This window comes from Fukomys damarensis, unplaced genomic scaffold (assembly GCF_012274545.1).
Source record: "Fukomys damarensis isolate Sample0158 unplaced genomic scaffold, DMR_v1.0_HiC HiC_scaffold_2, whole genome shotgun sequence".
In the NCBI taxonomy this organism is placed as follows: Eukaryota; Metazoa; Chordata; class Mammalia; order Rodentia; family Bathyergidae; genus Fukomys; species Fukomys damarensis.
In genome coordinates this window covers 26,985,466-27,012,732 of record NW_022900914.1, presented here as the reverse complement: position 1 = coordinate 27,012,732, position 27,267 = coordinate 26,985,466, and the positions used below count along the sequence as shown (strand labels likewise).

Here is a 27,267-nt window from a genome sequence, read left to right as displayed (position 1 = left end):
AGGAGAGGATGACGAGGCCACAGCAAGCACAAAGAGGCTGGGCTTGCCCTCATTCCTGAACTACACCTTCCTGCCACTTGAGAAATATCAGCATTCTTAAAGGAATACTACGGAGATGATCATGAATTGACTCCATATTATCTTAAAAAGTAAATCAAAGATAGCAATAAAATAAGCCTTATGAATAAGAAGCACTGGTACGAAAAATGGTCTCACCAAAAAGAACTGTGGATAAAAACTTTCTACTCATCATGGGTAAATGTCATACATTCTTTAAGAGTCAGAGTAAAGTCTTGTCAAGAAGGAATCACTACTTTTTAAGGCATTTTCTATGCTTCCTATAAATGCCTGACAAAATTTTGAACCTCACAATACATTTTATTAAGTAATTGTCTTTTTTGCTTTTCTGCAAAATAAATCTCTACACTGTTTTCCCAGTTCAAAGAACCACTGACTTTGAGTTAGAAAGAAAATGGGGAGATTGTGCTCAATTACCCACACTAACAAGCATTTAGCCATCAGTATATGCTCCTGGTTTGCCAGGGGCTGGATGTGCATAGCCTTATTTAATACTCACAACTCATCATTTGGTAAAAGGAGGAAACAAGGTTCAGAGCAGTTAAACTGCTTACCTAAAGAGCCAGTAAGAAGCAAAACCTGAACTCTGACTAGGTCTATCAGATCCCAGAGTCCAATACCCAGGGGTCCTGAAAATATCAATGACTTGCTGGTGTCGCGTGTCCTGCCGTCTCTGAGTACTCTCTGCCACACCACTCCTATTTAAGAAAACAGCACCAAACTAGAACTATCCCTTCCTGGAGGCAGGAATTGTCTAAATAGGACAGAGCCTGCTCTCATCAGAGAAGAACCTGTTTCTCCACCAAGCCTACCACACATATCTGCCCTGGACCCCAGGCTGTGGGAAAGACAAACTGTGGGCCGCTTTCCCTCAAGGCTGCTCAAGAACAACAGCCCAGCATCAATTCCAGTCACTTGTGAGAATGGATTTCACAACAGCCTGCCTTGTTTCTTTTCCCTTGTCTGCCTCAGCTGGCTCTTCTATGCTTCTACCAACTTGGAACTGTTGTCCTGCAGGTGCCTTGAGTGCCCCCTCTCCCCTCACAGCCGTCTTGGTATACTGCTGGATTCTCCAAACATTGCCTAAGTTCCTCCTTCCCATATCAACCTCCAACCTCCTCTACCCTGCTGTTTTTTATTTTTTCAGAGATGATTCAATGAAATATACATACAAAGTTCTACCTTTTCCTGTGGATTTTTGAAATCCGATCAGATGTATTTGGTTAGAGAAGCAGCATTCCAGGTTGCTTGCATTCGAAGACGTCTTCCCCGCTTCAGTGCGTGCCTGTGGAGAACATCCTCTAATATGGTCCCTCACATCTGGTTCTTCTCTATCTGCCAGATGTTGAGGGAGGGCTGTGCTGAGGAGGTGCCTGGCAAAGTTTCGAAATCCTCACCAAGCCTATCAAAGCCTCCTGGCCTTTGCCACAACCCAACTGTCCCAGTTGGGCTGAATCCTCCTCAAGCCTCAGGAACACATCTGGACTCACAGGAACAAGCTGGCCTTTGCAGAAGGCTGATTTAGTCTTTTATGCCTATGACTTTCTGCTCTGTAACAATGCTGCATAATCCAGAGAAAGAATGCCTTCATCTCAGTATCTATGTACTTTCACTGGCTGCTCCCCGAATGTGGAATTCTCAGACTCCTGTGGTGCCAGACTCCCCTGGGCAACTCAGCAACCAGACAAGCTGCATGTGCAAAGCCTCCATCCTCTCTGGTGCAGCTGGAGGGCTGCAATCCAATTATCTTCACTGCTTCTCCAGGATGCAAATCAGGCAAATAAAGCCAAAAGTGGGGTGAGACAATGTGTAAAAAATGCATGGTGAAGAATATTTGGGGTGTGGCCGTGGGGATCGAACCTGAGAGCTCAAATGTGTTAGGCAGGTGCTGTGCCACTCGGCTATACCCCCAGCCCAAGAATCTTCTTAAATTTTGCTATTCCAGGCTGACAGTGGTGGTCCACACCTGTGGTCCCAACACTCAGGAGGCTGAAGCAGGAGGATTGCTGCACATACTCAGTTCAAGACCAGCCTGAGCTGCATAGAGAAACCTTGTCTCAAAAAAACATTTTTTTTTTTTTTGCTGTGAGAATATTTCAAGTATTATTCCTACAGAAGTTTTCCCTTTAATGAGAAAGTAAAAGCTTGAAACAGAAAGAAAACATAAGACTGAGGAAAATGAAAAAGCCTTATGTTTCAGTCATGCAGAAGGACTGAGGATGCATGAGCCATGCTATTAGCACATATGTTCTGCAGCCTGTAATAATCACAAACATGTGGTATTTAGTTCAGCTATGTGACAGGAAATACTATTTGTAAAATATTAAACCTCAGCATAATCTGTCTGTGCCTTCAAATCTTACCAGCACTGGTTCCAGCTCAACTAACTGCCCTGGCCCTTCCTGTGACAGTTAATCTTCAATTTTCCACCATGAATTTGGGTCCTTGTTATTTGTTTAAACTTGTTTTATAATGTGTCCATTTCCATAATTTCAAAATGTGACTGAATTCCAGGCGGACCCAGAGTTTACTTCTTGAACAGACCTGTCAGCTTTGACCTATAAACACTTGAGCAAACACAAACCAAAGCTGCTAACGGCTCAGGGCCCAGTCCCAGATGACACTGCCCACTTAAAGCACCTGACAAAAGGCATGGCCGCCTAAAGAGTTGACTGTTTCAGCCAACGCCTGGAGACCAACAGGGTACCCACTGGGCTCAGAAGGAGGATGGGCACTAATTTGGATAAATGCCAAGCTGCACACCCAAGCAGGGTCCACACTGACCCACCTTCTTCCCTCTTTGTGCAATCCTCACTTCCCGACTCCATGGAGCCCTTCTCTCTTTGCACAAATCCAAGGTGAGCACTTCATACGGACTCTTTTCCCTATGGCAGCTGCCATTACCAGAGAAAATCTCTCCTCACAACTTTCATGTTTATCTCTGACAGGAGGATGACAGAGAGCAACCAGGCCAGCCAGTCCTCAGAGGGGGTCTCTATGTGAGCGAAGACTCAGTTGAGTAAGCGTTCTAGGTTTTGTTTTGGTTTTTGGTTTTGGTTTTGTTTTGTGGTGCTGGGGATCAAACCCAGGGCCTCATGCATACTTCCAGTCCTAAAATTTCACTACAATTGCCACAACATTTTATGAAGTATCCACACCATGTTCCTAATACTGCCGTAGAAGCTACAGAAACTTGATAAGTAAACAGTGATCTCTGAGCCTCAGTGTCCTCATCTGTAGAACAGTAATATTTATATTTCCCTCATATTAAAGTGCCCATAATAGGTACCCCTCTAGGCTAGTTTTTCCTCTCTCCTCTCCCTTTCTATTTCCCTACTGCACCTCCTGTAGCCTTTAGAACACACATCCTCTCTACTCAAAAGGAAGTTACAGAGCCCTAACTCTGGAGCTGGAAGAAACATCAGGTTAACTTTCTATAAATCCATTTCTAGAACTGTGTCTCCATTCTGCCTAATTTACAGATGGTGTCTTTACAAGGCATGATCAAGTATACTGTACGGTGAATGCTGCGGCCAAATGCCATCCAACACAAAGGCAGGCTCATAGAAATATCATAAATGTCCTCATCCACCTTATTCACAAGATTCGGCACAACATAACTTCTGACTCTTCCCCAAAGTCAAAATGACCACAAAAGAGGAACGTTTTGAATGCATTCAGGACAAGGATGTAGCCCCAGCAATGCAGCTAAAAACACTCACAAAAGGCAGCTTCCAGAACTGCTTCAGACAGTGGAAAGAACAACAGGGTAAGTGTGATCGACATGAGGGGACTACAGGGAGGCTTAACAGCAATGTCTTTCAGTATAATCAATGTTTTAATTTAAACACATACCATATTTTTCAATCACACCTCATATGACCATGCCTCTGCACGGCCCTGTGATCTGATCTTGCAATCTTACCTTAATCCCTTGCATGGGTTTCTCCTCCGTTACCAGCTGAATGTTTGTGCACCCACAAAATTCACAAGTTGCAACCCTCATCCCAATGTGACTGTGTTTAGCGATAGCTGTGGGGTGGGGTGGGATAGGTGAGGAGGGTGAAGCCCTCCTGAATGGGATTAGTGCCTTATAAGAGGACGAAGAGGGCACTTGCTCATTCTGCTCTTTGAAGACTCAGGAGAAGTGAGCAGTTTGCGGCCTGTCAGAGGCCCCCACCAGAACGCTACCATGCCAACACCCTGGCTCAGTCACCAAGTTCTGGAAAACAGTGTCTCCCAAAATGGAAAGAAGTTAACAGGTACGGGAAAAATGACCCAGGACAGGATGCACCGGGGAAGTCCTCGGGGAAAGGGCTGACAAGTATCCTCCCGGCCAACATAAATGTTCTCACGAGCCACTAGCAGGAGGGAGAAGCTCACAGCTCTCCTCAAGAGCCCACTGGCAGGTGTGCTTCAGAACACCGTAACCTGCAGCTAGAGACCACAGTCATTTTAACTCTGGACACTGCAGCTCTTTTGTTATGTTGCCAGTTTCTCTGTCAGGACCTCAAGTTCTCTGTCTGACTCTGGGACCATAGCAGCTTTTTCTCCCCTAGTTCTGGGGACCGGACACAGGGATCTGTGCATACTAGGCAAGGGCGCTACCACAGCATGACATCCTAAGTCCTTTACTTTTATTTTCAGATAGGATCTCACTATGTTGCCCAGGCTGACCTCCAACTTGCAATCATTCTGCCTCAGCCGCCTGAGTAGCTGTGTGGTAGTGTGTACCACCATGCCCAGCCTGCAATGGCTTCTTGGACAAGCTTCAGGCACTGGTACTTTCCCTAGAACGCAAGCAGTCCTCACAGTGGGACACAGCTCCACGTAGGCCGTGGCTGGAATGATCTCTTGCCTTTGGCCAAAGCAAATATGTAAGGGCTTTCTTCTCCAGGGCATCCTGCACTGTCTCTCTGTCAGGACTAAGGCCTCGCACTCTCAGACCCTGGTCTCGCCTCACCAAGGAAAGGAGCCCAAAGAGGGAGTGCACCCTCCCACAACATGGGGCCCTGGGATGCTGTAAGATGCCCAGCGTGCACCCTGCCTGTCTCCTCCACCCCATGTCTCCACACATAGCCGTCACCCTGCACAGCACAACTTAAGTCAGCACAGCATCAGGAGACTTTAAACAGAATCAGGAAAAGGAGGGATTAAAAGTGACACAGCCCTCTACACCAATGGTGGTGACTGAAAACCTGGGTCCATGATTGTTAACCACAACCCAAGACTGAGCCCCACTCTGGACCAGTGGTTCTCAACCAGGAGTGACTCGCCTTTCCAGGGACAAGGGGAGTGTCTGGAGTCACTGTTTGGTTGTCAGACCAGGGGTGTCTGGTGCTACTGGCGTCTAGAAAGTAGGGGCCAGGGATGCTGCTAAGCTCCTCCAGTGCACAGGAGAGCCCCACTCCAAAGAATGATCCAGCTCAAACTGGGAGCAGTGCTGATGCTGAGAGGGCCGAGGAGCTGGCGAGTGGCGGGGGGCAAGCCCAGAGTCCCCCCTCTGCGCCTGACTACTTTGCAGACAATGAATCAGATTTTGAAATTTGGCCCAACCTGAAAATGGTGCTGTCAGAACTGACGCCTGTCTCAAGCCCTTTCCATTAATTACACCATGCTGACCAACAAGGCAGAAGTCAGAACAGGACATAGGGCAGACAAAGGGATTTTTAGAAGTCAGAAGACTTAAATGACGGTAAAGAGAATCTAGCACTTTGAATAGCACAGCCCCAGAGACAGTCAAGAAGAGGGCCTTGTGTTACACAATTGGTCCGTCTGAGGTACCTCCAAGTGAAAACAGAATCTCAGAGAAACCAGACACATAAGACAGGCAGGGGCTAGAAACTGGGGTCTGGGGAGCGTGAATGCAGAAGAAAAATGAAAAAGCTACAGGACACCCGAAGGTGGGGACTGGGTCACGTTATACATGAGGAAAGGAAAGGAGTAAGACACAAGAGAAGGCCAGGTCAACCCCGGAGAGGTGGAAGGAGCTTGTCGGGGTCTGGAGGGATGCAGAGCCAGAGTAGAGCCAGGGAGACTGGGGCTTCATGATGAGGTCAGCGGAGACAGGGCAATGTCTGAAGCTGGTCTGGAAGCAGAGGGCAACCACGGCCGGCTTGTCCTGCGTGGGCACTGGGTCTACAGACACAGGTCAGGCTCGCGCCCACCAACCCAGACCCAGACCCAGACCCCGGCTGTGTGGCAGCCCTCGAGTGGCCCGCTTCTTGGAGCAGCACAGAGGAGCCCAGGGCTTCCCACTCCCCAGGAAAATCCAGCCCACCCTGACCTTCACGGGCACCGAGGCTGGCAGACAAGGGCCTGCTTTCAAGGTTGCCCCTGGCATTTGTGTTCTGTGGGCTCCTGGGAGGGAAGAGCAAGGACTCAGAGAAAGAGAGAGAGAGAAATGAGAAAGGGCATTGTCTCCTCACACACCCGGGGTGGGCAGGCTCAGGGCCCTGGGGTTGTTCGATGGTGGCTCCGGGATTTGGGGTCTGAATTCTCCCAGGAAACCATAAAAATGATGTGGGAGAAAGCTGAGGGTGGCTTGATCCAGATCACACATTTTAAACATGCAAACTTGGGGCTGCGGATTTAGCTCAGTGGTTCCGCCGCCTGCCTCATAAGCACAAGGTCCTGAGTTCAATCTCTGGTACCAAACAAAACACCCAAAAAACAAAAAACAAATAAACATGCAAACTTGTTCCTTCTCTCTCCCCTCCCTACGGGCCTGCTGCCCATCTGAAGATGAGCAGCAAGTCTTAGAAGTTTAAAACAGTATATAAAGAGCATCTGTTTCTCCAGACTTAACTATTTAGTGTTGGGGGGATAACTAAAGTTAATTCTTTTGCTATGAAAACTGGTCAAACAATTTATCTCAATTACTATGGAACTGCTTTTAGTGTTTTGAGAGGAGGCAAGTAGCTAAATGGCCCAGAAAGAATAATTGGTGTTTGGGGCCAGGGATTTAGCTCAGTAGTTCCACCGCCGGCCTTGTAAGCACAAAGACCCGAGTTCAGTCCCTGGTACCAAAAAAAAAGAAAGAATAATTGGTGCTCTAAATATAATTCTTCACACACACTAAACAAGCTAAACTAGCTTCACTCAGACTGGAATGGACCACCACTTGCCAGAAAAGTCATGACCCTTGGATGCTGGGCTTTGAACAACACTGGCAAATGTTCTAGTGCAAAACCCTCGGGCACACACTGCTTGTTCAGTCAGGACTAGCTGCAGAGCAACCCCACCACGCTGCACTCCACCTTACGAATCACGGAGACCACAGGGATGACGGAGGACGGAGGCCAAGTTAGCATGGGTGTGGAGGCAGAAGCAGAAGCTAGTCTTGTGTTTAATTCCCAGCCCTGCCGCTGACTGTGTGACATGGAGCAAGTGACTTCAATTCCCTGAGCCTGTTTCCTCAGGTGTAGGGGGGGCGGCATCAGTTACCCTTATGGTCTGAATGTTTGTCTCCTCTCCACCCAAATTCCCAGGTCCAAACTAATCACTGCTCCGATAGTATTAAGAGGTGATTAGGTCACGAGGACTCCTAGGAATAGGAAAGAGGCCCTATGGAGCTTGCTGACTCCTTCTACTATGTAAGGAAGGACACAATGAGAAGGTGTCATTTATGAAGCAGATCAAGCCCTCACCTTGATCTTGAGTCCTCAACTTCATGAGCTACCCAGTCCAAGGTATCTTACTGTAGCAGCCCAACGGCCTAAATAAGGTTCTTGCACATATTAAACCTGTAAAATGGCAGTGCACAGAGAAAATAACCGATGGTTCTTACTGTGGATTCCCGACCCTGGGGGAGGAGGCCAAAGGAAACAACAAATGAAGAATAAATGGCACAATCCTTCCCTACTAAAGCACACTGCGAGGCTGGGAGTGGGCAGCATCACAGACAGCCCTGGCTCAGGGCCAGGGAAGGCCTTGGGGGAGGCGGCATCTGCTTGAGCAGACGTGGGCAGCAAATCAGGCATTCTGGGAATGATTGTATTCCATCGCTGTGGGTCATGTGCCAGTTACCAGCAGTGTGAAAGAAGTCCTCCCATCTGACTTCATTCAACTCAGGGAGGAGCAGACGCAAGATCCAGTTCATTGATTATCATTGGGGCAGTTCTCCTCTCTGGCTGTCCAAACAGGGCCACAAGCCAGAGATACAGCCTCAGAATCCGTGAGAGACGAGTGTGTGCCCTCGTGTTACAAGCACTTTTGGCCTGGCCAATGGTGACCACATCTCTGTGGGTACACAGGCATGGTCTACTGAATTGAAGAGAACAAGAGCTTGTTTGCTTCTGTCCTCTCTGCCACACCCACGGAATTCCACAAATATATATGTGTATGAATAAGCAACAACTTGAGCGATCACAAATCATTTTTTAAATGAAGGTCCTATTTTCAAACCAGTTATTTTTTAAAAAGCAGCACTTACTAATATCTTGGCCTCAAATGCAGATATAAGCACACAAGACAACAGTTATGTCTCTAAGTCCTCACAAAATACTTGTGAGCTTTACTGCATCTTGGCACTAAAAGAATTTTGCACATAAAGCACAGCCTGGAACACGTAAGTGGAAACATGTAAGTGGGCACCAATGACTGGATTTGCCCACTGGCCCTCTAAACCTTAACTTAAATTAAATTTACAGAACTCTGACTCAACCTGAGATACTTGAGTCTGTGGTAGACTGACCTCCCTCCCCTGACCTCTGAGTACTGTATGTCCCACACTCACCAAGAAGCTTGCTGTCCTGCAAGGCCCATGTGCTCTTGGTGGATCCAGTCCACTTCAGGGCACTGGCTGCTCTCCACCGGACACCCCTGCCCCAGGTTCTGCTCTTCTCCTCCACTCCTCTATCACAACCCTCCTCTTGCTCACACACACTGAGGTCTCTTTGGCAAGGTCCCTACAGCTGTCCATCAGGCCTGGGAGCTGAAAAGGCCAGGCTCAGGGAGGTTCTGTTCCTGCTCTGCTTCTCTCTGCCTCTGTGTTAGAGATTGCCAGGGTCCTTTCAACTCCAACAACTGATGAGGACTCATTCTTCAGTGGAGGGGTCTTCAGGAAAGAGCATGCCTCCCAGAAGCCACTTCCTGCCTAAACTCCAGGACCTCTGCAGCCAGGCTGCAGGCCAGTGGTTCTCTGAAGACAGGGTGTCTCCACTAACTCCCACGCCCTGCTCTTCTGAATGTCACCTTGCCCTTCCTCCATCAGGAACAGATTCTGGCTCCCTGGCCTTGAATCCAGGTAAGCCCTGTTGCTGCCCTGGCAGAAGTGACACTAACCATGGGGAGGATAGGCTGTAAATGACAGGCATGTCCCCTTTCTGTTCTCATAGCCCTGCAGCTCTAAGAAGCAGAGCAGGCTCATCTGCTGGCCAGGGAGACCACCCAAGAGAAGCCACACCAAGGCCTCACTTGGGAGGTGCAGCCAGGGGGGCTCTCAGCGATTCCAGGCCCCTCACCATCGTACTGGAACTACACAAGGAACCCAAAGCAGGGGTTCTTGCTGAGCCCACCCAATCCACAGAATCAGGAGAGAATATGAAGCTGTGGCCTCAAACCTCTATATCAGCAGTGGTGAATCAATGACACACGTGCCACCACGAGCTGTTTGTATCCTTGAAAGCTCTAAAAGCTTTGCCATCACTGCTCTACATGGTGTGGGTGTGTGTGGGGTTCACTGGTATTAAGAACATTCACATTGTTGCGTGACCATCACAACCCTCCACTTTCACCTCTGTGTCTTCCTAAGCTGATTCTCCGCATCCATAAAAGAGCAACTCCCCATCTCAGTCTCCACCCCTACTCCACCAGTCTACTCTGTCTCTGTGAATTTGACTACTCTGAGCGCCTCATTTCAAGGACAATCCCACAATATTTGTCCTTTTGTGTCTGGCTTATTGCATTGAGCATCATGTCTTCCAGGCTCATCCATGTTGAAGCTTGTGCCAGAATTTCATCCCTTTTTAAGACTGCGTAGTGTCCCATCATACGGTTATACCACGTTTTGTTTATCCATCCACCCACAGATGAAAACCTCTAGCATTGGAGTGATTATTCTGTGACAAAAGGTAACTACAGCAGTGGGCCCTGCAGCCATGGGACAGCATAGCAAGGTCCCCGAGGCAAATGTCAGGACCCAGAGAGCCTGGCAGACACAGAACAGCAGATGATAAACTCAGGGGAGATGCAGTTAGTGACTGGCGGGAATCCAGGTTGGAGCTCCTGATAGCACAGCAGGCTGGGCATCTCGGGGCCTCATTTAGGACACAGTCTGATGGGGTCTTACACTCGGATCCCCTGTTCTAGTGCAGGCTCAGAGCCTGGGGTCCAGGAAATGTTTGGTAAAGGAACCTGACACCCGCCCAGGTCTGGCTCATCCCAGTTTCTTACAGCCTCAGGACCCATGGGCTTGGCTCTGCCTCCATCTGACTCTAGGGCTTCCCAAGAGAGGCAAGAAGTAAGCCGAGGAAAGGGCAAGGGTGGGAAGCTGGGAGGAAAAGAAAGGGGACACACAGCAGAAGCTTATCTGGCAAAGGAAATGGATTCCCAGGCAGCCCAGGGTTTCCATCAAAACATGGGCTCTGAACCTGGGAGCAGAGACTCCATCTGCGGGGTGGAGGCTTTGTTAGGAGGAAGGGAAGGAAACCATCCAGCAGGATGAAGCCCCTCCTTTGAACACCTTTGCTTAGCTTGCTGGGCCCAAGCTGTAAGGTCCAGGGTCAGTCAAGCCTCATATGCCCACCATACAGGGAGGGACAGGCTTTAGAGAGCTGTGGTGCTTGGCCTCGGAACAAGCTGCGAGGAGAGAAGACCTGAATAAATGAATCACACACCCGAGTACTGGAAGCTCTAGGACAGCAGTCTTCTTCACTGCACAGGACCCAAACTGGTTGCTCCCCTCCCCACCCTTCCCACCCATGTGACCACTTTAGCCAGGAAACTCCTGTCTACAGCCCATCCCACCCTCTCTGCTGCACAGGCCCACCCAACCCACACCTAGAGCGCCCCGCACAGGTGTCAAATTCCCAGTCTACAGAGACAACTTCCAGCTGACTTGGCAAATGCTGGCATAAAAATGCCCACGTGGAGGATTAACAAGGGTTCAAGCTGAATTCAATTTGACTTAGGTTTTCCAGCCTCTAAAGATAAAACAAAACCCTGAATGCTCATTCTGACCATGCTTTTGTTTGAAGTTTGGCAGCTGCTTGCCATGTGTGAAGCAGCTATCAGCACCAGAGAAAGAGCTCAGGACCCATGGGCTCAGACAGGCTTCCAACTGACTATGGGCTTTCAGCAAAACAACTGGACTCTCTGAGCCCCAGTTTCGGGTTTTTTTTTCCCCCCTTAAGTGTATTGGTACATTTAAAGCAAACGATACAGTTACATTTATCACTGGGATCTTGTATCTTTACATGATATGTCTTGGTTCTTATTTTTTCCCAAGTTTCTTAAGCCATAACACAGAGGATAAAGGTATGTGTTCCCAAGGTTTGGCTACATGCATTAATAAAGCTAACTATATACAATTTAAATATTTGTTCCAAAGTGTCCAGGGGGGATTGATTGTAGATACCAAAACCTTCGGATACTCAGTTCCCTCTATAAAATGGCACAAAGTTTGCACATAACCTACACACATCCTTCTGTATCCTTTAAATAATTACTAGACTACTTATAATACCTAATAAATGTTGTATAAATAGTTGTTATACGCTATTGTTTAGTGAACGATGAGTAGCACAAAAGGTCTATATATGTTTAATACAAATGCATTTCCCCCCCAAATATTTTCAATTCATGGTTGTTTGAATCCACAGATGTGGAAACCAATGAACACAGAGGACCAACCATTCATTCTCCTCGTAAGAAAAAACTAAATACACTAGAGATTATGTTCAACAGATATTTGCCGTTCCCTGTTAAATAATGGCTAAATAACCTTAGATTTCCACAAGTCTCCTGCTGGTGAGAGTGGGGTGCTCTCCTCACTTTAGGACCCCAGCTGGAGCTCTACCAGCTACTTCGCTTCTTCACTCCCCAGGAAGTCAGCCCTGTCTTCACAGGCAACCTCCCCGCCGACTCAACCTTCCATCCAGATGTCTGTTCTCCTAATCTGCCCAGCTGGAGCAGGCCTGTTTTTATACTAGAGTGTCTGCCCCTGGCCTAGAGCCTATCTCCAAACACAGCTTGGCTGCCCTCTGCCAACCCCAGTACCCTGGGTCTGCCGAACAGACCCCCATGGCCTTTGACACCGGATGGAAACAACTCTTTCCCTTTTCCTTGTCTCAATGAGGCATAACCACAGGAAAGATTTGCAGGTCAAGCATCTCCTCTACCCACCTCTGGCCAGGACTCACCTGGTACAAAATGAGGTCTCTAGGGCTCTTCCAAACCTCAAGGGACTTTGGAGAGCATCATGAGGTGATGGACCTGAAAAGATTATTTGAAAATTATGAAGCACTTGTTGCTTTTGCTCCTCTTGTTAGAAGACCGCAATGTGGCTGGTCTCAGACTCTGAGTCTCTAGAGGCCTGGGACTATTTCCCAAGCAAATTGTTTCGGTACAGTGACCACACACAGAGAAAGGCTTGATGGTCTTTGTGACTCCAGTGCTGTTAGCAAATGCAGTGTGATCTCCAGGACAGAGGCTGGGAGGGAAATCCAAAAACTTAGGTCCTGGCCCCAGTGGTCAGCCAATAAATTCAGTGCATCACTCGGCCCCTCTGGGCGTTTTTCCTGGATGTGCACAATGGAGCTGACAAGCCACCCACATTCCTATTCAGCAGGATATTAAAAGGGCAAAGAATCTGAAACTAAAAACACTGCACAAGTAGAAATGTAGTATATAATGGGATAAAGAATGGAGAAAGGAGACATGACAAGGAAAAATTAAAGGGGAAAAGAAAGCAATAGGAGAAAAAGTAGGCTTCTGGGGTTGAGCATGAGGCTCTTGACAAAGCCAGGGTGAGATGCTAGAGAAGTTACCTGTAGAGAAGAGTCTCACCAGCCTGAGAGTCAGAGCCCAGGTCACATCTGCCCCAGAGGCTCCAGCAGAGAGAAGTGTGGAAGGACTTCTATCACCTGCATTTCCAGCAGAATGGACCAGAGAAGGAAGATGAAGAAGGAATAAGACCACTGCTCATATAAATTGTGCAATGTCCTAGAGAGGCCCTAGCCAGGTCACACAGTGACACACAAGGTCCAATTCAGGCTGCTCTACTTTCAGGGGGACCCAGGCCAGTCACTAGGCTGGCTCTGTGTGAGACCACAGCCCCCAAACAAAGGCCACAAGATCTGAGACTGTTCACCTAGACCAGATTTGGACAAGCCATGAGAGATAATGGCTACCTTGGCATCATTTGGTCCAGGTTTTGAAATTCAGGAATTTTTAATGTGACATCCTTGCTGAGGACTTACCCAGCTCCTACATGGGCTCTCCCAGAGACAGAGACTTGTCTTATAAGTGGGTTCATCTCATTCTCATGTACAAGGATTAAACTCTTCTCCCTCCTATTAACCACAAACCTCTTCCAGGTGCCCATCTATACTCTGGGGACTAAATCTAAATCCTTTTTCCTTTCCTGTCCTTCAGATAACCCAAGTCAGTTGGTGCTGAAAGCAGGCATGTGTCAGTGGATCCCTAGAAATCACGGCCTCTTCCCCTTCCACACTGTCTCCCAGGGACCTCAGGCTGCCCTGGGACATTGACTGCTGGCCCTGCCCTCTGTTCTGGGTTTGCTTTGCAACTTGGCCTGAGCCTCCTGTCCCCACTGAGGCAAATGCTGGTTTATCCGTCCTGGATTTGCTGCTCTGCCGGGTGCTGAGGGCATGTCAGGAACATGCTCCATGATGAGGCCAAAACGACAGTCTCACATTCACCCCACTCCAAGGAAGGCAGCTGTCATCTGTCATTGGGACTAATAATGCGTGACTTTAGAATGTTCGATAGGCATTAAATATTATGCAGAATTTCCTTTGACAGAGGAACTAGCCCAGAGGGGTGTAATAATTCACTCAGCATAACACAGCTGAAAAGATAAACTCTAATCTAATTTCCCAGCCCCATATCTTTTCTGCAGCAGTTACAATAAAGACATTATTTCTTCTTCTTTTTTTTTTTTTTACACTATTTCTTCTGGGGCTGGGGATTTAGCTCAGTGGTTCCACCGCCTGCCTTGCCAGAGCAAGGGCCCAAGTTCGATCCCCGGTACCCAAAAAAAAAACAACAAAACATTATTTCTTCTGAGATATTTTGGGGTAAATTTTCCATAGTTTGTGTTTATGTGGATTCTTTACTGCATAAAAATTAATTATATATCTATTATATACTTTGAAAATATTCTTGGTAAAATTTGAAATTTCCCATAGAGATCTGTGTCTTGGTGTGTATGATCACAGAGCGTGTGTGTGTGTGTGTGTGTGCACGCACATGTGTGCGCTAATTCTCTCATGCACACACATGAACTCAACAAGGATTACTGAACATTCTTAAAACTATACATTGATACAAGTAAAAACAGTCACATTCCAGGACATCAGGACCTTCTCTGTATAGCAGGGGCAATTCTCAAATGCTATTAACATCACAAAGCTGACGGACTGCAGGGTTCTATGGTGCCTCACACCCATACTGCTGAGTAAGATGAATGGGACGGATGGTGGCTAATGTTCACACTTGTGGTGGAGGAACTGAGCTGCTGGACCGAGAGGAAAAGCAAGCTGCTGAACTGAATCTTGCAGGTTCATAAGAATGATCAGGCAGAAAAGAGCGTGTGCAAAGGCAGGGAGAAAAGCCTATTGGTGGATATGCACAGCTGGGCCAGGTTGAACACAGGTGCACAGGGAGAGGCACAAAGGTGAGGGAGGTCTCTGAAGCTATTCTGTCTCATGCTAACGAGTTTGATTTTACCCTAAATGTATTGGGAATTCAGGAAGAAAATCACAAGGGAGACTAAACAGAGTGATAACAATTGTGGGATACGGAACCTTGAAACAGAGCAGCTGCTCAGTAGGTAGTGGCTGAATGCTTGAGCCACATAGAGCAAAAGGTGGGAGAGGTGAAGGGCTAACCAGAAGGAAAGAGTTAAAGGAACCAGGTGAGCCATGGGAATGGGCAGTCAAGAGCACAGGCAGGCCCTCAAACCAATAAAGGAGCCAGCACCTGTCTTAGGTAGGCAGCTCTGCCATCCCCTTAGCAGGGTGCATTGCAAGTAAACAGAGCACTGTAGGGCCCTTCCGCAACCCAGGAAAGGCACCTCTTCTGGTCAGATGGGCAGCAAGCAGGCCACAGTGGAGGAGTCTAGAGCAGAGCTGCATGACTGTGGATGCACGTGGACAGGCACGTGTGAGCAGCTAAGTAGGAAAGGCTGGCAAGGAGAGGGGACTGTGTGGGTGTGGAAGAGGCAGATATCAACAAGCAGGGATGTTTAAAGCTGGCTAAACCCCATCATGTGAGGTATATAGCTGTTCTCTCTTGGAGCTTACAGACAAAGATAATTGATAGGGCCGGGGATTTAGCTCAGCGGTTCGGTGGCCTACCTTGCAAGCGCAAGGACCCAAGTTCGATCCCCAGTACCAAAAAAAAAAGATGATTGATAAAGAGGGTGATGTTGGAAGCCCAAAATAATCCATCTTCTTCCTGGAGGAAAATGCTGATCTAGGCAAGTCTTGAAATCGGAGGCTCCTAACAGTATCATCCAATTCCCAGGAAAGCCTGGTCACTGTTTCTACAAGATAATTTTTCTTAAAATCAGGAGCTCCTGACCACTAGTATGCTACTCAGAATGACCCCAAGTGGACACCTTCAGGGAGACTATGACCAGTAAAGGCAGTGGGATGCAGTGGGCTCTTTGCAAAATTTAAGAGCTTCAAGCCACAGACAAGCAACAGGTGTGGAGCTGCGCTAAGGGAGGTTCTCAGGTGTAAAAATCTGAGATTAAAACATTTCTCTGTGTTTGTGTTAATGTTAAACTGACGCCAACAAAAATATCAACTTCCATCTTCCAGGGCCTCCAATATGGCCTTGCATATGAGTTCCCATGAGCTAGGGGGAAAACATTCAAAGTAACGAACACAGGCCAATGTGTCAGGCCTGTCTCTGAATTTCTGGGTCACGGCTGTTTTAAATTAGATTCTCGGCGCTCTTTCTATGAAACTATTGGCTTAGCTCTGGAATGGAAAAGCTATTTTTGTGCTCTGAGCCACAGATATTTCATATCCATAATTCCAATTATGTTTTGTTTTCATAGTGCTCTTTTCCTCTACTAAAGAACAGTCACAGCTATCATCATCATCAATTTGGATAAGACTTTTGCAAAACTCAACATTCTCTGAGCCGAACACAAGTATCACAGATACATGACTTGTAAAACACAGTAACACACATTCTAGGACTTATTAATTTCTCAAGAAACGAATTCTGTTCCTCCTATGCAATAGATTCTTTGCCATTCTATATCCCTGCTACTCCTCAATCACTCAGGGTCTTGACTGACCTCTCCCAGGAAAACTCAGGCCTGGAAGTGGCTCTGCCTGATATTTACACCCTACCCACTCCCCTGCTTCCTGGAGTCTTTGCATTTAAATGTTATCTTTAATAATAAAATGAAAGATAGTATCTTCTTGAAGGGCAGAACTACCAACAAATGAAGCAAAGAGATATTTCTGGCTAATAGGAGCATGGTTCTTAAGCAACAATACAATTATTCTAGAAAGACCAAGTGATAGGCTGTGAGGGCTACTAAGTGGCAGTACAATAGCCTTAGGGAAAGTCATCCACCAGAAATCTAAGGTGATTGTCAAGAAAATGGGCCATTAAGAGATATAATGTTTTTATTTCTAGATGTCCCCCACCAAGGCCTCATGTGCTCATAGGTGGGACTTTGGGAAGACGATTGGATCGTGGGTATGTAAGGCTTATCGGTGGATTAGTCCACTGATGAGTTTATAGCTGAATGAGATGTTGGGAGGTAAAGCCTGGTCAGAGGAAGTGGGTCACTGGGGGCGTGGCCTCCTACCTCTTGCTCTCTGCTTCCTGTCTGCCATGCCATAAGCAACCCTCCTCTGCCAGCTGACCTGCTTTGGAGCCAGCTAATTATGGACTGAGACATCTGTAGGCTGTGAGCCAAAACAAACTTCTTCCTTATAGCTGTGGGTATCGCATATTGTGTCCCAGTGATTTAGTAACTAAGGCGTAACCATGGCTTCTCCCAGAAGCCTCTCAGATTAGACCTTCTGAAGCACAGTCCTGGTTTGAAAGAATTGGAGCAGGAGAGGGTAGATACTGGGGGACAGGGTCACTTGTGGCCACTAACTTATCCCCAGCAGTGGCCTACTGTGTCCTGTTATCTCAGTTTCAAATCAACCTTTTGAAGAAGATTGTGCTACTACTGTTTTGTAGAGAAGGAACTTAGCCTCAGAGATGTTAAAGCATTTGCCCAAAGCTACAAAACTAGTTAGTGGCAAAGTTTGCATTCAAACCCAGGTCTGCTTGACTCCAAGACCTATTTCTTTTCCATTATCACTTTGAGTTGTGGACATGATCAGAGGAGAAGGCTGAGGACTATTGCTGGTTTGGTTTCCAGCAACAGCCCAGCAAACAGGCTTGGTTGGGAAAGTATGGGGAAGATGGCATCCAAAAGTTGCCTTAAATATTACAGATAGGCTCTGCTGATATTGGTCAACATTCCCAGAGATTGTGCCAGCTACAAGGGAAGAATCAATAACTCAATGGAAAGTCCTCTGCACTGTGAAAGACAAAAACAAGCATGCCTAACAGACAGAAAATATCATTTCCACACCACAGGAAAACAACCACATGAGCTTTCTCCTGTCAACACAGATGTTGGGATGCACACACATGTGATGTATTTGCAAACTTCCACTGAAGATTTTAACTGTTAATCTAAAAGAAAACAGGGAGCAGCACATTTGGGAAATTCAGATCACTTTTAGTCTGAGAACATGTGGCCAGATACAGAGCAAAAAACCACACAGAAGCAGGGCCTTGAGACTCTGGTTTTGGCACACACGGTGTGTTCAGGTGTCTTCTGTGATATTTACACTCAGAACTGGCTCAGGAGGAGCATATTTTACATCCATAAACTAATGCATATGGGTTTACATACCTGGATTCTACTGTACACACAAGAAAATAAACTTTAAGTTAGTAATTAATATAATGGTTGGAGTTGACACAAGAATTACCCCTCCTAATTCATCCAAACACAGAACAAAAATACAACAATATGACCTAAAACCTGGAAACCTCCATGTGCCCACAATGAAGAGGAAAGTCAGAGCAGGAGCTACAGTCAAGGGGCTCGTGGAGAAATCCAGAGCAGTTGGAGGCCCGAAAGGCCAGGGGACTTTCAGGGCAATGCTGGCAGGCAGGAGCACTCCAGGTGGCCAGCCTATAAAGGAGCTCTCAAGAGGCACGCATAAAAAGGTGGAAGTGATAAAGGGCTGAGTCAAAGTGAAATTGCCTAGAGGTACATCATTTACAAGCAGAGAGCTTACTGTTTGCTGGTGCAGACAGTAGAAAGTGAGAGACCTACAAAGAATCTGAAACCTAATTTACCTCACATGTAAGAACAAAGTTTAAATGCACATCTCCAGGTCACATGGGGACTGCAGTGCCAAGAAATTAACAATAAGGCTAGTGTGGGGTGGGTAAAATTCAGAGGGTACCAGCTGAAGTAAATGTGAAATTATTTCATAAGGATGTGCTAAAATCTAAAGTATTTATGATTTTTGTTTGTTTTAGTTTTGTTTTGTGAGACAGGGTCTCACTATGTAGTCCAGACTGGCCTTGAAGTCACTGTGTAGCCCAGGCTGGCATCAAACTCACAGTGGTCCTCCTGCCTCAGCTCCCTGAGTGCTAGTATTACGGAGAGGCATCATCACACCCGACTAAGATTTCAATAGAAAACAACTGATGAATATGTATAACATAATGGGAAATAAATCATGTAAAAAGTCAAATGGGGGTAACAATCAAAAAAGTACATTTAAGATATTAAAAGAAATATGAAAGGTTAGAAATAACACAAAAATCATTAAACAAACACATAGATAGGAAGTACCAAATAGAAATTCTAAATATAAAAAATAAACATTAAATTTTAGAAATACAGTAGGTGAGTTGAACAGTAAATTACATATAGATGAATAAAGTTGAATATATGGAGATAAAACTGAAAAAAAGAATAGTGCTGAGACATAAAGAGGTATACAATGTGAAAGAGAACTCTCTTTAGACAGAAGATAAAATGAGAATCTCCCACATGTGCCCAACGGGTGTTGAGAGATTCAAGAGTGTAAAAGGCTCACTATCAGAATGGGGCTTTGTTTCTTTTTTCTGTTTCTCCATGCACTAGAAGCATTCCTGACACACACTGAGCACTTAACAGTGATTTTAAAATGATTACTCTAAAATAAATTGGTAAAGAAAACAACTAGAAATGTTTAGATATGAAAAGAGACATGGGTCTTCAGGGTGAAGGAATACACTGACTTCCAAGGAGGATATATAAAAAGACTATACCTGGACACACTGAGAGAGAGGCAGAACATACAAGACTAAATCAATCTCAAAAGTCTCCAAAAGAGAAAAACACAGATTCCCTAGTGCAAAAGTGAGAGACTAGTAGTTTGATCCCCAGTACCAACCCCTCAAAAGTGACAGACTGGAAAGATTTCTTATATAGAATAGTAGAGGGCTGAGGATTTAGCTCAGTGGTTCTGCCACCTGTCTCACAAGCGCAAGGACGCAAGTTCGATCCCTGGTACCAAAAAAAAAAAAAAAAAAAAATGAATAGTTAGTTGATTAAGACAAGAACCAAGTGTAATATTTTACAAAACACTGAGGAAAAATATCTACTTAGAATTTTATACCTTGCTAAATTATCTCTCCAGGTAAAATGAAGTAAAGATATTTTAAAACACACCAAAAAAAGATACAACAGTGAGAAAATGTTCTCACCAGAACTTTGCAGAAAAGATTAGCATTATAAAGAAGAGACAAGAAGCAACACAGAAGAAATCAGTAATGTTAAATAGATTTTAACACTCTGAAGGAAGAAAATAAAATGATTAATTGGGAGAATTGGAAGACTAAACACAAGTATACACTATACTATATACTAAACCACTAGACCACAATGAAAAGAGCAAATCAGATTTAAAGCCATCTAAGACCATTGCATTAAAATAAAACAGAGAAACGTGTTGTACTTTGTTAAATAAACATGCTAAAATGTGAATACAGTATAACAGAATTTATGCCATTCAAAACAGCTGACAGGAAAACATAGGAATATAAGAACTTTATTCAAAGAAAAATAAGAAAAGAAAAGCAACAAAAAATAATAAGAAATAAAAACAAACATGGTAGAAAATAGATTAAATGTGTATACGTGTGTGTATGAATGCAAAAGTATAAATTCTATTACTAAAAGGTATATTTTCAGGTTAAAATTTAAAAATCAAGCTATATGAGTTCTGTTTCTAAGGTCGATATTTAAAGCAAAATCATCAGAGAAATTAACATAAAAGGCCTATAAAGACATTAGGAAAATATCAACCAAGAGGAAGCAGGGATAGCAGTGCTAATATTAGGCAAAACAAATTAGACAACAGCACTGAAAGAAATAATTGTACAGTATGTACACAATAAAGACAATTCACTGAGAAATAATCATGAATTTGCATAAAAACTTATAGGATCACAGGAAGAAAGTGACAAATCCATAGAGTGGGCGATTTTAATATTCCTTTCTCAGAAACTGAGAGGAACTCAAAAAGCTAGCAAAAAAATCAGGAAAGACATGAGGAATGTGAAGAACATAGTAACTTTTACCTATTGCAGTGATTCAAAATTTTGCATCTGTCAAGTACAGAATTGTTTTCCTTTAAATACACACACAAAATGGTTTGAAATTTTGTTTATATAAATTTTTTTTTTTTTTTTTTTTTGGTACCAGGGATGGAACTCAGGTCTTGGGTTTGCAAGGCAGGCAGCAGCATCACAGAGCTAAATCCCCAGCAATATAAATGTTTATACAAAGGAAGTCCTAATGAAAAAACTGCTGCTATATATAGACCATTCTGTCTTTTCAAAATGTAATTAAAAATTTAAAATCAATAATTTTTTAAAAGTTAAAAAGTTATTTTAAGTTGAAAATGGAAAAAATGTTTTAATCCATAGGCTTAAAAGGAAATATCAGAGTAAAAAATATTTAGAGCTAAATCATAATGAAAGCATCACTTATTAAAACTTGTATGACATGTCTAAAGTAGCACTGAGAGGTAAAGTTGTAGCTTTCAATTTTGAATCACTGTAAGGGGTCAAAAAATTTTAAAAATCAACTCAAATACTAGGAATGGAAAGACTATACTTTTGGGTATGTTTCTATATATGCCATAGCATGTTTCAGTGCATTTAAATATACTCATTATTTATTAGACTGTAATATCAAGAATATGAAAACAAGAAAAATTTTTAAATATATGGATAAGAAATAAGCTGTTTATTTGAAAAGACTAAATAGACCTCTATTTTAATTACAAAAAAGAGATCTGGCACAAATAAACAATGCCAAGAGTGAAGATAAAAGATGCAGCCAATATTTATAAAGTCATAAAAGAAAATTATGAATAACTCAATGCTAATAAATCAGAGAACACATAAAGGGATCATCTTAAATAATCACAACTGAATCAAGAAAAAATAGAAAAATTGAATTCATCAATAATAATTCATAACATTGAATTGTCCAAAACTTGACACAAATATGCTGCTCGAGTTCAGATGATTTCATGAGTTATAACAAAGTTTTAAAACACAGATTTTTTTTTATCTCTTAGAACCTGTTTAAGAAAAATATATACAAAACAGGAAAAGTGTTCAATTTATTTAATAAGACTAATATAATAAACCTGATACAAAAATAAGAAGAGAAAAAAGAAAACTGTAGAATAATTTCATTTGTGAACATCTGCAAAAACCCTAAATACCCTACAGAATAAAAGAATATCTGTATATTTATAGCAAAATTATCTTTCTATGTATTAATCTTATATGTATAAGATTATCTGTGAAGTTATATAAGTACAATTCAATATGTTTAAATATAACCATCATTGGGCGGTGGATTTAGCTCAGCGGTTCGGTGGCCTGCCTTGCAAGCGCAAGGACCTGAGTTCAATCCCCGGTACCAAAATAAATAAATAAATAAAAATAAAAAAAATATAATCATTATTTATCAAACTAAAATACCAAGAATGAAAATATATAATTGTCTCATATAATTTAATAAGAGATACTCAAACATTACATAAAATCAATCATCACAATGTAATTTTTTTGTTTGTTTGTTTTGTTTCTTGAGACAGGGTCTCACTATATAGTTGAGACTGACCTGGAACTCACTATGTAGCCCAGGCTGGTCTTGAACTCAAAGTGATCCTCCTGCCTCAGCCTCTTGAGTGCTGGGATTACAGCCGTGCACCACCATACCCAATCACAATGTAATTTTTAACTTGTTAAAAATATTAATAAAGGGAAAGCCCTCAGTGTAATTAAGATATCTTCTTAAACCTTAAACTTTGTATTTAGTGGAGAAACTTGAGAGTTAACATTAAAGGCAGGAAAGACAGTACCCAGGACCCTCCAAAACTGTGACTATCAGACATCCTATGGGAGGTTCTACTAAATACACTAAGACAAGAAGACATAGGCCTCATAATGCTTGGAACAGAAAAGACAAATTATTGCTGTTTTATGATTTCTACATAGAAAACCCCAGAATGTCTACATGCAGATTATTTGTACTAACAGGAGATGTCAATAGTAATGGTAAATTAAAAAAAAATAAAATTTTAAAATTGGGAACATTTCTATGTGCCATTAAATAACAAATTTGAAAATAGAATAAGAAAAAGAATATTACTTTAAATAACAACAAGATCTATAGGAAATAATCACTGTAAAAGTTGATTAAGACATTTATATGAGAAACTGCCAGTCATCCAGAGCAAAAGATGTCAGAAATAATTGAGTGCAATTTCAATATAAATCTTAACAGGATTCTGTGGTGTGTGTGTGTGTGTGTGTGTGTGTGTGTGTGTCGCGCACGTGTATGCAACTAGACAAACTACCATTTATATGAACTAATAAAACCCAAAAAGGCCAAAAATGTTTTTACTTTAAAACATTTTTATTGCAAAAGTAATAAAAATAAAAAATGAAATACTGAGGGAACACAGTCATCTATTTACTGCCCTGCCAGCTTACTAAAACCACAGTTAGTAATTTAATTCACTTGCTGTCTTTTTATTATACATTCAGTGTGTTGTTTGCAGCCATGATCACATTCACTCATGGTTTTATATCTTACCATTTTTATTTAATGTAACATTTTCTCATGTTTTTTATAATATTCATTACACCTCTTTGAGATACCTGATTACTGACTACCTAAACCAGGGTATGGCAAACTATGGCCTCACATTTGTAAATAAAGTTTTATTGGAACACGGCCACATTCATTTGTTGACATACTGTCTATGGCTGCTTTCATGGGTCCGACAGCAGAACTGAGGAGCTATGACAGAGACAGTGTGGTCTACAAAACCTAAAATAGTCACTTTCTGGAAAGTGTACTAGCTCCTGCACAAAACTTTTAAGTGATTTATAATTTGGGCTATTAAAAGTAATGTCACTTGGTCCGGGCGTGGTGGCGCATGCCTGTAATCCCAGCACTTGGGAGGCCAAGGCAGGAGGATCCCTGTGAGTTCAGAGACCAGTCTGGACTACATATTGAGTTCCAGGTCAACTACATAGTGAGACCCTGTCTCAAAAAAAAAAAAAAAGTAAAGTCACTTGGAAAATCTTTGTGCATATAATGTTTATTTTTTTTTTTTTTTTTTTTTTTTTTTGGTACTGGAGATCGAACTCAGGTCCTTGTGCTTGCGAGGCAGGTGGCGGAACCACTGAGCTAAATCCCGAGCCCTGTGCATATAATTTTTCATAATTTGGACAACTTAATAAAATGGGATAACTAATAATGACATTTTAGGGCTGACACTGGCCCCCACTCTCTCGGAATTTTCTAGCTATGCTATAACAAGGATGGTAGCAATAAGAATGGAAAAGAAGAGCCAGTACTTGTGTAGGTAGCATTTCTCTAGTCCCTATTAACCCAGGTATGCAACTTCACACTCTTGATGGGCACATATTCAGTTAGTCCAAAAGGCACTGGGAGAGCTGAGTGAGGGAAAGATGTGATACAGTCTCCAGAGAGAGCTATGAGTGGCAGCTGTGAGTGTGGGATGACGAAAGACACACGTGTTCTACCCCTCTGAACACAACCACGACTTAAACTTCATGCAAAGGCAGTTAAACTGGCTCTTCTAAGAAAGCTGCTTAGCAACTACTCTATATTTTGAGTAATACAAATTCTTCTATCTGGGAAAGTTTTATTCTTCAGAAAGAAAAATTATGGAACCAGCAAAGTCAGCACTGAATATCTCTGAAATAAAAGGTGAGACAGGCTGAGGGGTCTCAAATCCAATGTTTTATGAATAAAATAAACATCAAGAAGTATCGGTGTCATCTTGTAAGGGAAATATTCTGAGGGTCTGACAACATAAATCTATCACTATGTAAGTTTATAATAGGCTTTTATAGAATCAGATTCCTCTCTGTCAAGGCAAAAGACACTGGCAAATCTGGATCACCTCACGATTTTCGAGATGCCTTCAAGATCTGCCTTATCCTGTCGTGGCTGAGGGAAGCACAGGAGGATGTAAGCACCACAGTCTGTGACCTTTCACCTTCTGTACCAACACTAACTAGGACGATGAGCCGGAGTTCTGGTAATCCAATACAGTTTACTCTTCATGCCAACTTTTACTCTCCATGAGCTCCACGTAAACCAAGAATGCTATATAAACTTGGGTGGCATCTCATATCTAATTCCATCATTTTCACATAAGTTTCAGCCCATAGTTGGCAAGCTCACAGAATAGAAACAGCACGGCAGGAGGCAGAGGAAAGCTGTTCAAATGGCAGCCAGGAAGTAGAGAGCCAAGAAATCCTTCAAAATTATAAAAGTAATCATAATCTAGCGGTTCTTTAGTGCTTCCTTATATGGGAGGGACTATTCTAACCTTTCATACATTATCACCTCCCAATTATGCTTCGAGTAGATATCATTATTATTTCTATTTTATAAATGGGGAGACAGAATTTAGGTAACTTGTTTGAAGTTATTCAGCTAGGAACCCACAAACACCCACTTTCTACTGGGTAGGATCTAGACATACCTGTAGAATATTTAGGGAAAATCGTAAAAGCTACCAGGGAGGAGACATATTATTTCATAATAAAACGGCAATCATTTGTCATAAGGCATCTAAAAAGAAGTTGAACAGATGCAGGAGGACAAATGGTATTAACATCTTCCAAGTACTGAGGGAAAATAATTTTGTCTAGAATTCCATACCAAGCCAAACTCTCATTTGTAAGATGAACATGAAGACATTTTCAGGGATGCAAACACTTTCAAATCTGCCAAAGATCTTTAATAAAAGGACTTCCAAATTTACAGTGAAGAAAAATGAACCCAGGAGAAAGGCGTTAGGGTGTGAGGAGTAGCTGTCCCAAAAATCCACTGAACAAAACTGAATATATAGAAATAGATTAAATATATAAATATTTAAATTTGTTATAGTTGTATATTTATAAATATATACATATCATCATATATACTTATACAAATGTAATAAATATAAACATGTAAGTACACATACATATTTTACAAAAAATGTAAAACAAAACAAAGCTGGGACTCAAGGACAAGTATAGAGAAACACAAAATTATGTTATTAGCTATCAAAAATAAAAGCCAAAAAAATCATATGCGTATGTTAGAAGTAGGACACTAAATTGACCCTGGGCTCACTTTTGACTAAGAAAAGCAAACAACCAGGTAACAGGAATTCATAGCGTCTGTAAGCTGCTCACAAGGACTGAGACTAGAGAGAAATTTCTCACATGGTTAAATAAACCCAGATCTGGGACACTGGTCTAAGTGTGTTAATTTGGACAGAGATCCTTGACACAAGTTTTTCAGCAAAAAGGTGATTATCATATACCTCAACCTTCCAGAAATTTCTTCCTGGAAAAACAGAAGAGAAAAGGCCTCACCTTCAGTCATGCCATTGATAGACCAAGCAGGTATCTGAGGAAAGCAGCTCTCCTGAGTTTCTGGGTAGATTCCATGAAGAGGATGGATAAGGTCACCTGGTAGCTGTGAGGACACACAGCAGTACAGGATGGGGGCACTGCTCCCCAGAATCACTTGCATTGAATACTTTCATATCCACTAAAGCAGCCAGCCTCGTCAATGCATAAGATCACCTACAGAGTCAGGCTTCCAAAATGGTTTATGAATGAGCTTTCACAGTAATAAGCCTCAGAAAACCAGGAGCTTTTCTTTTTCTTTTTCCATGCTAAATCCTTCACCTACCTTAACACTCCCCATCATATGCAGGTCAAAGGGGGCCTGACACTGTACCTGGTCTCTCTACCCACCACACTCACCTGACACTGAGAAGGACAGTAAAAGCCCACACTGGCACAACTCTGAAGACATAATTTACCTGATGTACTTCAAAAAATCTTGCCTTGTGCTGTGACTGCTCCAGAATTCCATGGGGTTCTCGGAACTCCAGTGACTGGGAACCCCAAGGGATTCTAAACACTTCTAGAGGTACAGCAGGTTCCCAAGGAAAGATGAGCCCTCTCTAGACTAAGTGGAGCAATTCTCAGACTTCTAAAAAGAATCCACAGTGGAGATGAGAGAGATGGGAGTCACAGATATTTTACAACAATACCAGTTTTTATTAAAACGTGAACAAATTTCTATTTCCTTTTCTATTTTTTCCTAATAATTAAAATAGCAATAAAAGGAGACAGTAGACAGGTGTGACTGAGATGCAGACTTCCCCCCGACAGGCACTCAAGATTTGATTCCAGCACTCAGTGACTGTGGCCTTGAGAGAGTTACCTCTCTGATCCAAGTTTTTGAATCTCCATAAGGAAAATAACTTACCTCCAAGAGTTTTAAAATGAAACACTATACATAAGTGCTAATACTCAATAAGTGCTATTATTATTGTA

The 27,267-nt window shown here is 43.2% G+C and overlaps 1 protein-coding gene across 3 annotated transcripts in view; it reads right to left on the bottom strand.

The window, feature by feature from the left end:
- Ston1 (stonin 1) overlaps positions 1–26,351 on the bottom strand; it is a 49,444-nt gene extending 23,093 nt beyond the window's left edge. The window contains exon 1 of one of the 3 annotated variants that reach the window (XM_010615803.3): positions 26,293–26,351. In XM_010615803.3, the coding sequence (XP_010614105.1) occupies positions 26,293–26,302 (10 nt within the window). In that variant the 5' untranslated portion in view covers positions 26,303–26,351. Of the gene's footprint in view, positions 1–1,260; positions 1,425–12,440; positions 12,531–26,292 lie in introns of those variants that run through there. The other 2 variants (XM_019206294.2, XM_033763944.1) reach the window with 2 other exon arrangements.
- Between the last annotated feature and the right edge of the window lie 916 nt (positions 26,352–27,267).